Raw genomic sequence first — 11,865 nt, 5'->3', positions numbered from 1 at the left:
GGTTATTAAGGCATATGCTCAACTTCATGTTACCCAAGTTCAAATCCTCCATCATGCTTACTTTAAATATATATATATATATATATGTCTAAAATCGGTGCTGATGTAGTAAAGTGATGCATTGGCAATGTCTCACACTATCATCAAATCAAAGAAATTCCATTTATCAATTTGTAACATCCAAATAATCACATTTCGTTCATATTGAACAAGAAGACTCGTTTTCTGGAAAATTGAAAAAGCAGGGTTGATGATGAAAAACCTTACATAAGAATTACAGTTCCGTTAGTAGGATTTTCTTGGTGGGATTGGCCCTGATGAAGAGCAGAAACCTTGACCAGTAATGAATATATGAATGTTTGTCCTCCTGTTAGGCCACGTGTGATACTCTTTCATCGTTGCCACTGCCCCCATATACTTTACTAACAAATCTGTATGTGTAATAAGAATGCAACTCACTTCCTCACAATTCGTGTTCTAACGCCCCCTGAAATCCAAAGGCAAAAAGAGAAGGGCTTCAGAACCACATACCAATGGAAAACAATAATTGAATCCGTCACTTTTTTTTATAGCTGAAGTGATGATTCTATCCGGCTAAATAACTCATCGAAATGAATCACTGACCTTCAACTTCCTCAAATTGAACTTCCTTTACCATTTCAGCAGCTGCGTTATATTGAAAACTACAAAGGTATTGGAAATCAAAAAATAATTATTCAGCAGAAGTAATTTTCAGGAGGAAAACATTCAGCATCTAAGGAGTTGGGAAAAGAAAAGGAGAAAATACGACCTCTACATACAACTGCAATGAGTAACAAATGAACAACTACCATTCACGACCATAAAGACAACTCCCGTGCACAAGCCTCTCTTTATGGAGGCGGGGTTCAAATTAGGGAAGGACAGTGTATCCCTTCGATAAAATTATGTGCCTTATGTTGAAATTTGTACTCTTGGTAATGCCCGGTATCAAAAAATTTCAAGGTAAACTCATCATTTCTAAGACCTTTGATCAAAGAACAACAAGAGCCAGAACCCTTTTCTTTTTCCAAATAATACCCAGACAAACTCTGCATTACCTCAGATGTCCGCAGAAATGGAGTATCCCTGTTGAACCTATCTGAATAGGCAAAGCAAATTCCCGAAGTCTAAACTAAATGTGACTGGCCATAAACAGTGATAGAGACCTTGGTGACAAGTCATACCCAGTATCTCTACCCTTTTTATAGAATGTACGTCTACCCAAAGGGACTGGTATCTCTACTCATTAATGCAAGCATACAAGTACGTTAAACCAAACCATGAATGAAACGCGTGCTAAATAACAATAGTAGATCAATTACCTACCAGTGCAGAAAGATAAAGAGTATATTGATCTAGGTTTTCTTGTCTTGTGCTATGAAAACAAGGTGATTTTTCTTATGAATTGTTGGATTAGGAGATTACAATGTAAAACGCCACATGCTATCAAGAAGTCATGAACATGAAATCCAATAAATTTAGCAGCCAGAAGACCATTCAACTCATAGTCAAGAATGACGCCATAAATGAATCACAAAGAATGAAAACATCACCACTAAAATGAGAGACACAAAGGGCATGAGACGAGCAAGAAACCTCGTTTACCTATTGGAGAAAACCATCTCTAGTTCATAGTTAGATGAACTCTTGGTAGCTTCACCCAATATGGTAACAATTTCAGTCTTTCGAGGGCTGGCCATCAGTAAATCATACTCTGTTGGAATGATGATTGCAAAAAAGTTATCACTCAACTCACTTAAACACATTTTCTCTACAGCAACCAGTGCTATCTGCCTTCTAAGTATATCAGTCTCTGGGTCGAGAATGTAAACGGCAACATTAGTAATTAAAAGGATACGTTGCTTAATCTTCCCGGTGCCAGTGAACTTCAATAATTTATCAGCAAAGAGAACTTGCTTGTCACCTGCAGGACTAAAGAAGAGTTTAATATCTGATGATGTGACATGGGAAAATCCCATTAAAATATTTCATATGATTTTCACAAAAACAAAAAACCAATAATCATCTAAGCCTCTAGCAGCAATATCCAGGGAAATGATGTGGCTCCATATACTTCCGATCAAAGAGAGCTCATACAGATGCATAATTGAAGTACAGCTTCATAAGAAAAGAAGATTGGAGGCATGCTTCATCCTGACCCGAAAGACACCAAAAGTGTTTTTGTAGTGAAATTACCACACATAAATACTTATAGGAAGAGAGAAAAGTCTCCCACACCCCCCAAAAAAGGCCTTTAACATATGCATGGAGACTGATAGGCTAAAGGAGGCCTTTAAAATATGCGTGGGGACTGATAGACTAGAGACCATGGGGAACATAGAAACACAATCAACATATGCTGGTATTTCTTGACCTTAGCCTGGCTAAGCACTTACAGAAAGAGAAAAGACGAATAAGTTTGAAAAATAAATTGCCATCTTAAACTACTATTGCCTGAAAAGCCCCATAGGCCACCACCATGTCCAAGACGACAAAGTGTTCAAATCCTACCCCCGACACTGCACAACTGATCTTCCCTTTTCACAATCAACTAATCTGATAATGGTTTTTTGTATTCCAATGCTAATATCTAACCGTCATATCCCTCAAAGCTCTATTATTCATCTATCTGTATTTCACAGCATATTACTAAATGAATAAGGATCACAATATTCTCCACTCCTCGTTCAGATGCCAAAGTGGCTAAACACTAAGCTCTTTCTCAAGGATCATCACTAACCTCAAGTCATAGCAAAGAAATCGTAAGCCACCTCCTAAAATCCTGAAGCCCAACTACAATGGCAAATGAATGTGGTTGACTGTCTCCCCAATCTTTTGTGAAGGTCATAACAATCATCCATCATATTACCTTTCTTTGCAGGTTATAACCAAGTGGTGTCCGCAAAGAAGAAGAAAATGCTATTCTTGTCACGGATTTAGCCTCCCAACTAAATTTCTATGGAAATTCATCTTTGCCCACTTATCTTCTTGAAATAATTATTAAACAAAGAAGTGCCCAATTATACTCATCTAGAGCCAGCCATATAGGTAAAGATAGAGGCAATGTGAGGAGATAGAGAATCCCAATTGCCCTGACACCTCCAAAATAGATCCCCAAAATGGTGATAAATGAAGGGAAATAGTTCAAAACTTTCACACTGTAATTTCTATCCCCAAAATCTAACACAATACAATTAAGATAATTGTTTATACATCTCAAACCACGAAAGTATTTCCTATACAAGTCCTTACCCAGACCCCAAACCACACCAGCCTATGCTGTGAGTCATCCCACTTGCAAGCTTAAAGCCATCCATGAAAGCTTTAGCTAACATAAATCAGTTCATAACTCTGTGGTTTGCTTGAATTGCTAAACAGTCACTTCGCCTAGTGTTCATGACATGCTATGGAGCCTCCACAGTGCCAAGAGACCAAGCAAGGCATAGATAGCGGCATAGGAGCAGACTGGGCTTACAAGATAAACCCACCTACAAAATTTGCATGCCCAAATAAGAGATGTAGCATTTAAGAGAGCTTTTTAGACTCGAATCTTGCAGCTAAATTCAACAAGCGACCAAATTCATTAATTAAATATAATCTCCATAGAGCAAATATAAATGGTAAGGAGAAATGAATACAAACTCAGTACCATTGATAGACCAGACATAACACTAGCAAACTATTTGAAAATTACTAAAAGTAACATCGAACCCGTTAAATTTAAGGGTCCCCTCTGTCAAACGATATAATTCAATTGTTTACCGTGTTACTTCAATCTCCATTATCAAGAGTCATAGGTACCAAGCACAGAAACAGAAAGCAAGAATCAAATGAGAACGTTGAACCTGCCCTAAACGAGCTAGGGAAGTACCGAATCACCGAGAAGATCACCAATGAGTTACGATGAAGTCATCATACTACAATTTAACAGTCGAAAATGTTACACAACCGATGTGCAACTAGCCAAATATATATGAAACAATGCAAATAGCAGCTCCAAACAATACCGATAATAACCCAATCAGTAGAATAGCTAGGCAAAAGGATTGATATATATATCTATTTGATAATAATACAGAGATAAGCTTCACAAGAAAGCACAAATATGCCCATTCGAGAGAGGCAACTCTCCAATTCAACCAGAAACAACAACAGCAATATCATTTGACAACCTACCCTAATGGACATCCCAAAATATATAGTAATGCATACGCTAATCTCAGCCCTTAAAACTCCTTTCTCATCCAATGACTGCAGTTTTAGAAACCAACAGAAGAACGACGAGGTCGCATGAAGTAGATTCGTGACAGAAAACGAACCTAATCTACAAAGACGAATCGAAAAGGTAGAATAATAGAAACGAACAGAATTGTCCTAACCTTGCCTTTGCAAAATCTTCATCAAATTCCGATGGGATGGCACGTCGATATAGTCTCCTTTATACTCTCTGTGAAGAGACGCATTCCGCCGCACCTTCACCCCGTTCTCAATCTCATTCCGTTCTCTCCCATCTCATCTTCATAGTCGTTCTGGTTCAGGGCTTCCGATGGATCATCTTCTGCGCTGTCGTACTTGGGGAGCTGGGAACTGTCGATCTGGACTCGCCAGTTCGACCTTTTCCGATCCATTTTCTTGGAACGCGAGTTTATGGATCAGCGAATGAATCGAGTTCGCAGAAGCAAAATGGTAAGGAAATTATGCCTTCTATGTTCAAAGAAAAATTCTTCCGAAGAAAATTATTTATGATTTTCCCATGTAATGAATTTTCCTACATCGTACGTTCATAATTTAATTATTTATTGAGGTCAGATCCTACTCAAACACCATCCAGAACGTCGCCGTTTGATGACCAATAATGTATTATCTTTTGGCGCGCACTGTCGTCGAAATATGGCGGGTTGGCGTACCGACATCGCTAACCAAGGGTCCACAGAATAACCCAATCCACCCAAAAAAAGGTGGTCCAACCCGTCAATTAAATAGTCTTCGCCCCACCAATTCCCATTCTCTCTTCTCCAGTTTTCCTTCCCTTCCCTCCCCACACAAACAAGGCATCGTCAAGGCGTCAAGGAGGATCGATCCGTCTCTTTTCAGGTACTGATCTCTTTAGATTATATGTATATGTTGTGTATGTATGTATTTGTTTTGTGTGTGTATCGTTTATAGGAATTTGTATGGGATTTGGTATTGATCTGTTGGAAATCCGTAGGTCACGCGATGGCATCGAAGCGGATCTTGAAGGAACTCAAGGATTTACAGAAGGATCCTCCTACGTCTTGCAGCGCTGGTATTGCATTCTCCCTTTTATTCTGTACTTTTTCAATGTTTTTATGCTATGTTTGACTTGATGGTCCATGTTGGTTATGTGCTTATTTATGGAGCGCGATTTCTTTGTTTGTGGATTTATACCTCTGTTTGTGGTTATACCGTGTTTTTATGGTGATATGTCTTTAATTGAATGATAGAGTTTGATTGATGGGGTGATTGCACTCCTCTTGTCTGATTGTTTCGGTTTAAAGCACTCAGCTTTGTAGTTGGATTCTGATGGACACTTTCGTTGAGGAAGGAATAATTAATGGCTCCCTCTTAAGTTAGATGGATTGACAATGACCAACTACGAATTATTGCTGAATATGTCTAACTTTTTCAATATTTCCATAATCTGGACTTTGTTTTGCTTCCAGTCAACGGATAGGTATTTGCCTTAGGAGGATGATTCTCTGGTCTTGCCATGTATGGTTGTATGATTTTTAATTTTTTTTTTCTCCTGGAAATCAAGTAGCAGTAAAACAGACTGTACGTATTTGATTTTGTGTTTTACAGCTGTAGTGCAATCACAGGGATTTCTATGAGGGAATTTGAACGTCTACAGTAAAACATGAGTGAATGCAAATTGTATCTCACTGTGATCTTTCTTGCTTTTGCAATCTATTTTGCAGAAACTAATGTATAGCCTTCATAGGTTGTTATGTTCTATTGATTTCATTGCCTTGCTTTTCTTTGGAATGTTGCAGGTCCTGTCGCTGAAGACATGTTCCATTGGCAAGCAACAATTATGGGTCCTCCAGACAGTCCTTATGCTGGGGGAGTTTTCTTAGTTACTATTCATTTTCCCCCTGATTATCCTTTTAAGCCTCCGAAGGTACCTTGTACCATTTTTTCTTTGTGCTGTGTTTTGGTTCTGAAATTTTATTTTTTGTGTTTTCTAAGTTTTGAAGGAATGGCAAGGGGGTAAAATTTATACATGCATATATATATATATATATTTCCCTCGGAGGAAACCTTCCCTATTCCCACCATTCTATGTAGGGTAAGGGTGGATGAGCCCTCCATTACCTGCGCCGGTCACAATTGAGGATATTCACTTCTTCCTGCCTATCAGGGTCTTCTCAGGTTTCCTAAAGCAAAACAGTAAAAAAAAAATGCTACAAAAGTTTTTCTTCTGTTTATCCAAGAGAAAAGAAAACCTAAATTAGTTGTTACGAAGAAGGCTAAAATGACATTTCAGAAGGGGACATCAATGACATTTTGTACTCACCAGAAATAAGCATACCTAAAATGACATTCCTACTTATAAAACTGAATTCATTTGTATCATGCAAGCTACATTCTTTGTGCATGGCAATTGCTCGCTGCATGTGATACCAAAAGCAAAATATGTCTTTGACTTGAGCTTCACATAGATTGTTATTTGGTAAATCTTTTTTTCCCTGCTTCTATACTGTCAAATGTTTCTGAAGATGTAAGAGTTGTTCTAAGACATCGAAAATTTTGGAAACATGACTTTCTGAACTGTCTAACATATAGATAACTTTGTACACCTAAATGATTGTTAAGGTAGTGGGGGTGTGGGCTGGATTTTGTTGGTGCCAGTTGGCTAGAAAGGTCCCTTCGCTGACCCTATCTCTATATTGAAAGCCTGTGTCAATGAGTTGTTCTAAGAAAAAAAACTGCTCTTTTTTTTTTCTCCGTCCAGGGGTGTGTTTGGCACGTACTTGATGCCTTCACAGTAACATATGATTTCCATTGAAAAAAAAAATTGAGTTTTTAAACTAATACCTTTTGTTTCTACTGTATAAATTTTTTTTCTTCCCTAGGTTTTGCAAATATCTATTTAGTAAACATGCTGTGTTCATACTTCATGGTGTGTGTGTGTGTGTGCACATTTGTGCAATATGATTGACTGCTGATTCATATGTGTTTGGAACTTACAGGTGGCATTCAGAACAAAGGTATTCCACCCTAATATCAATAGCAATGGTAGCATTTGCTTGGATATTTTGAAGGAACAGTGGAGCCCAGCACTAACCATTTCAAAGGTTCATGTTCTTCTATCACTCTGAGAGCATATTAGCACAAATTTGGTTACTCAAACGCTTTTCTTCCTCGTGATAGAATAAGAAAGAATTATCCCTTGTCCAAAACAAAAAGAAAAAGAATTATCGCAAAACACTAGTATACTGTTATGGCAACCTCAGGTCACTGTAACTTCCCCTTCTTTGTCAATGAAGTTTAACTATTCAGTGTTTATAGATGAACATACCTATTAATGTATGGGGTGGCCTCCCATAAATCTTGGTAATACTTAGCCAAATCACTTTCCACGACTTAGGAGTTAAATACTATATTACTCGAGTGTAATGATATTTTTCCCCCTTTGAAGTTGCTATGTTTAAATTTTAAGTGGGTCAAAATTTATTTTTCTTAGGTGCTGCTGTCGATATGTTCTTTATTGACGGATCCCAACCCTGATGATCCTTTGGTGCCGGAAATTGCTCATATGTACAAGACGGACAGAAGCAAATATGAGACAACCGCACGGAGCTGGACCCAGAAGTATGCGATGGGCTAAAATTGTTTGTCATGGTGGGTTTGAGGGAGGGCATTTTCCTTTATTTGTTTCATCCTTTTTTGAAGTTTTATGTATAATTGTTCTGTCTCTACGATCCAAAAGGGGACCAAAGAGGTCCATAACATGATGGTAGTTGATGGAGAAACAATGATGCCCTGTGTTGTTGTATGGATACTGTGACTTATGAAGTGTAGAATCTCTCCCAACTCGTTATGGCCCCCTGCAGTTACTTCTAAATGGTATTGGTCGTTTTCTTATTGTATCCTACATAATACTCATGAAATAGGCATCAATAAGAGTCGAAATGCAATAGCAATTGTTGTAAAGACTATCTTACACGGCATAATATAACCAAGTGATATATAAGTAAATTTCTATCACCTCTCGCACATGTAACACATTTTTTGAGCCTAAGGCAGTTTATGAAGCACAAATCAGTGTAGGCCTACGATCCAGAACAAACAATATATAAGTAAATTTCTATTACCTTTCATGTATGTAACACGTTTTCTAGCTTAAAGAATAAATGGCGACATCCTATGAGGAACAAAATTAGTGCAGGCTAGGTCCACAATCTAAAACAAACAATAAACAATATCTTTGATGTATTTAGGCTTTGATTATCATCGTACTATGCCTTTTTTATTCGCTCTTAAACAGCAATAATCATTTTCGAATCGTCTCGTCTTCCGTTGGACCTTATATGGGCTTCAGGACATCCTGAGTAGGACACCTACCCAGAGGCACATCCTATGCTGATAACCATATTTTTCTTTCTTATGTTATGATTAAAAGGTTGGTGGGCTTAAGGACATCCTAATGAAAGGGACCATAACATAGGACACCTAGCATGATTACCACATTTTTCTTTTTTATCATATGATTAATAGGCAGGTGTCAGTTGTTCTGATTTTGAGTTTCCCGAGTGTCCTGCACTTCATTTTGTTTTCTTATTGTTTACCCCTCTACAAATCTTATCAGAAATAAACGCCTCGTACATAAAAATTATATTATTCGTTTTGAGGTTTCAATTCACATGGATACATAAAATTACTCTCATAAATTTATTTCTCTCAAATCCAAAATGTAGATTAAACCCAACTCACTACATCTAGAAAAAAGCCTAATTGAATATAAATGATGGATTTTATCAATATATACCACTCGTTTGTTGGTGACTTATCCAACGAATGTGATATACGTGTCCTTAACAAATCTCACTTGAAATATCAAACTGTAAAGGCTTATCAGGCCCATCTCTTTATGATACGTGCCTTATACTGGCATTCCAGGCCACATTGCCTTGTCTTGAATTGTTTAAATACCCAGGTTGGAATTCCCAAGAAAAATGTTTTAACTAACTAGCTTCTTGGCTCTTGTTAAATGGGTTAGTCAAAGTCCAGGATATCGGCTGCAGCATTGAAGGCACTTTTGGCCATTGGACCCCTTCATACACTCATCGCACCTACCTTTCATCTTCATATCAAATCTAGATTTAAACTACAGACTGACTGGCTTTACTGTTTAAAATTAACTTCACCGATGGTAAAAGTCCCATTCACTTTTCAAGATTTTTTGTCCACTACTTTTGTCATGATCCTACAATATCTTCAACTTTTCTTGAAATCTTCCACGACAATTTGAAGACTGAAAACTGTTGAAAGTTAAAACAATGAGTACAGAACACTGTTTATAATTAGTTTTGTGGAGTGAATCTTGGTAGTGTTTTTAGTGAATGGACAGTACTTATAAAAACTATATTAATATTATTTACTGTGAATATTTTAATACCTATGCCACGTAATTACCAAGATATTAAGTCCACAAACTATGAACTTATGATCACACGATAACTTGTGTCAAAGCCCATTAGTGCGAATCGAACTCAATGTTTTCTGAATCCATACGTCACCACTAAATTATCACTCCAAATGATAGTAGGAATGCAAGACACCAAATGTATTAAAATGTTTTCAAGTTCCCACTAAAAAAACAGCTTCACTAACCTTTTAACCAATTAATTACAACAAGAGACATGGTGACCCATGTCTTCTTAAAAGAAAAAAAATAATTATATAACTCCATAGTGTTGTCAACTCTCGAGTATGAGAAAATCTGAGTTCAAAGTCTAATAAATATTGAAGATTACTTAAAATAATTTCCAGCAAATAGGTCGTGCCCACGAGTGGAGAGGATGGCATGGTCCCTGAAAATCTGCTTCATATAATTATTAATATTTATAAACCCAATCCTCATTAATTAATTAATTAATTAATCTACTTATTTAAGTTTTCATGCTACTTTCAGTGATTGTCTCTAGTGAAGACAAACCCCAAAAGCCAGAAAACAATTCCACCATAGATTGTTTCAGTGGCCTTTATATATACGTGGCAACTAATCAACTTTGCTAATTTGGATGTTTGGTTTGTGTCTTTATACTTTTAATTGCACCTAATGATGGTGCAAATCATTATTAATCACTTAATTAATTGGCTAATTAATAGATTTGCACGGACTCACTAAAGGAAGTACAAGATTGTGACTTATAAAGTGATAAATGTGAGCCAATCACCATTTCCACAACAGAATTAATGAGTATTTTCTTTTAATATGACAAAATGAGAAATAAAAGTAATGTATACATTTTGTTCTAAGATAAAGTTGCGTTGTTATAAGGTAGGGGTGGAGAAATTCTAACACTTAAGAGATTTGAATCCTGAATTACTACCAAGGAAATACGCATTATCCTTATTGTTATGCTAGTGGGTCAAGTGTACCAAGGTAATGTATGCACTTGCATATGATTTCCACTTAAATGAGTATTGTAATTAATGGTAACATATGATAAGGACCATATGTATGTATGTAGACACGTACGTGTATGTGTTTATCTTAGCTAATTAATTAATGAATGGGAGTACTACAAAACATTACAAAAGCTATTTTTTTTCTCTACCAAATACCTCATTTTTCCACTTTTTAGGGCTTTTTGAACTTTTCACCAAATCATTGAAACCAAACCCAATAATAATACCCCCCAATCGTCATAAAATCAATTAAAACATAATTTTTTTAGAGGAATATTAAAGAAGCATGTTATGCCTCAAAATCCCTGAATTTGAGGTACACAAGGATACATATAACATCGACTCCATTTTGAGATTCAGCCAACCATAGCATATTTAGAAAACTCTAAACATAATCATCTACAGATGATCGAGTTGCTTGAGAATGAATTATTATAATTGGGAGTGTCAGTTCAATTCTTCATATTAACATTATATACGATTCAAATATTCGGGATTTATATGGATAAACTCTTGTATTAATGGTCATAGAAGGAAATAAAAGAGACGACTCGAAAGTCCAAACCCACAAAATCTCTCCCCCGGTGTGTATGTATAATTGTATATTATATGCGTATCGATGTTTTGAAGTTAGTGTTTCCTGTTTTGGTCCACGTCACCCCCACATGGGTCAGTACACGTGCCTTTGTTTGGTCTCCGAGAGGAGCGTAAACGATGCCGGTGACCGGCTGTTTAACAGCGAGGTGTCAGTGGGGCCCAATAAGGCGAGAGCCGGTCATCCGCTGTCGCCGATTCTCTAGACAGAGCTCCCATATACAACGGTTAAATTAATTAATTTAAGTCTTTCTTTATTTAAATATCTAGGCTTTCCCAATAACTTTATAAAAAGATATGCTTTTTTATTACGTATTCATGCACAAACAATTCTACATTTGACCAAGTAATATGATCCATACTAGTCTATGTATAAGAATTCTCATATACGGAGTTAAAGTAGGAATTTATATTTTCACCATTGATTTAGAATATGTTAAAAAATTCAGCCCAAATTTGAAAATTAATATAGTTCGCTTTTGGCCAAAGGTTCGTACGACTTAATTTCTTATTCTTGGATCGTTGCTAGTTGGTTTTTAGGCTCAAAAAACGTGATGGTTGTGTGAGAAGAAATAGACTTATGTGCCATTC

The 11,865-nt window shown here is 36.7% G+C and overlaps 2 protein-coding genes across 2 annotated transcripts; one reads left to right on the top strand and one right to left on the bottom strand.

The window, feature by feature from the left end:
- Positions 1 to 138: 138 nt before the first annotated feature.
- LOC120004164 (myosin heavy chain IB-like) lies at positions 139 to 4,934 on the bottom strand. Its single transcript, XM_038853431.1, has 5 exons — positions 4,838 to 4,934; positions 4,401 to 4,532; positions 1,627 to 1,945; positions 625 to 683; positions 139 to 487 (listed from the first exon to the last, which is right to left on the bottom strand). Exons 1-5 carry the CDS (start codon positions 4,932 to 4,934, stop codon positions 456 to 458), a joined length of 639 nt encoding a protein of 212 aa, XP_038709359.1. The 3' UTR covers positions 139 to 455.
- A 25-nt stretch (positions 4,935 to 4,959) lies between these two features.
- On the top strand, positions 4,960 to 8,130 carry LOC120003934 (ubiquitin-conjugating enzyme E2-17 kDa). The gene is made up of 5 exons (XM_038853090.1): positions 4,960 to 5,115; positions 5,231 to 5,308; positions 6,036 to 6,163; positions 7,236 to 7,340; positions 7,730 to 8,130. Exons 2-5 carry the CDS (start codon positions 5,239 to 5,241, stop codon positions 7,871 to 7,873), a joined length of 447 nt encoding a protein of 148 aa, XP_038709018.1. The 5' UTR covers positions 4,960 to 5,115; positions 5,231 to 5,238; the 3' UTR covers positions 7,874 to 8,130.
- Positions 8,131 to 11,865: the final 3,735 nt, after the last annotated feature.

This window comes from Tripterygium wilfordii, chromosome 8 (genome assembly GCF_013401445.1).
Source record: "Tripterygium wilfordii isolate XIE 37 chromosome 8, ASM1340144v1, whole genome shotgun sequence".
NCBI lineage: Eukaryota > Viridiplantae > Streptophyta > Magnoliopsida > Celastrales > Celastraceae > Tripterygium > Tripterygium wilfordii.
The sequence above is the reverse complement of the archived record's forward strand: the minus strand, read 5'-3'. Positions and strand labels throughout refer to the sequence as shown.

Excerpts from the sequence above, each read along its gene's own strand:
- LOC120004164 (XM_038853431.1), bottom strand. The coding sequence starts at position 4,934 with ATGTCGGTACGCCAACCCGCCATATTTCGACGACAGTGCGCGCCAAAA. Across the intron at positions 684-1,626 it reads GAGATGGTTTTCTCCAATAG|TTTTCAATATAACGCAGCTG; the intron begins GTAAACGAGGTT and ends ATACCTTTGTAG. Across the intron at positions 488-624 it reads TCAATTTGAGGAAGTTGAAG|GGGGCGTTAGAACACGAATT; the intron begins GTCAGTGATTCA and ends TTTGGATTTCAG.
- LOC120003934 (XM_038853090.1), top strand. The coding sequence starts at position 5,239 with ATGGCATCGAAGCGGATCTTGAAGGAACTCAAGGATTTACAGAAGGAT. Across the intron at positions 6,164-7,235 it reads ATCCTTTTAAGCCTCCGAAG|GTGGCATTCAGAACAAAGGT; the intron begins GTACCTTGTACC and ends TGGAACTTACAG. Across the intron at positions 7,341-7,729 it reads CAGCACTAACCATTTCAAAG|GTGCTGCTGTCGATATGTTC; the intron begins GTTCATGTTCTT and ends TATTTTTCTTAG.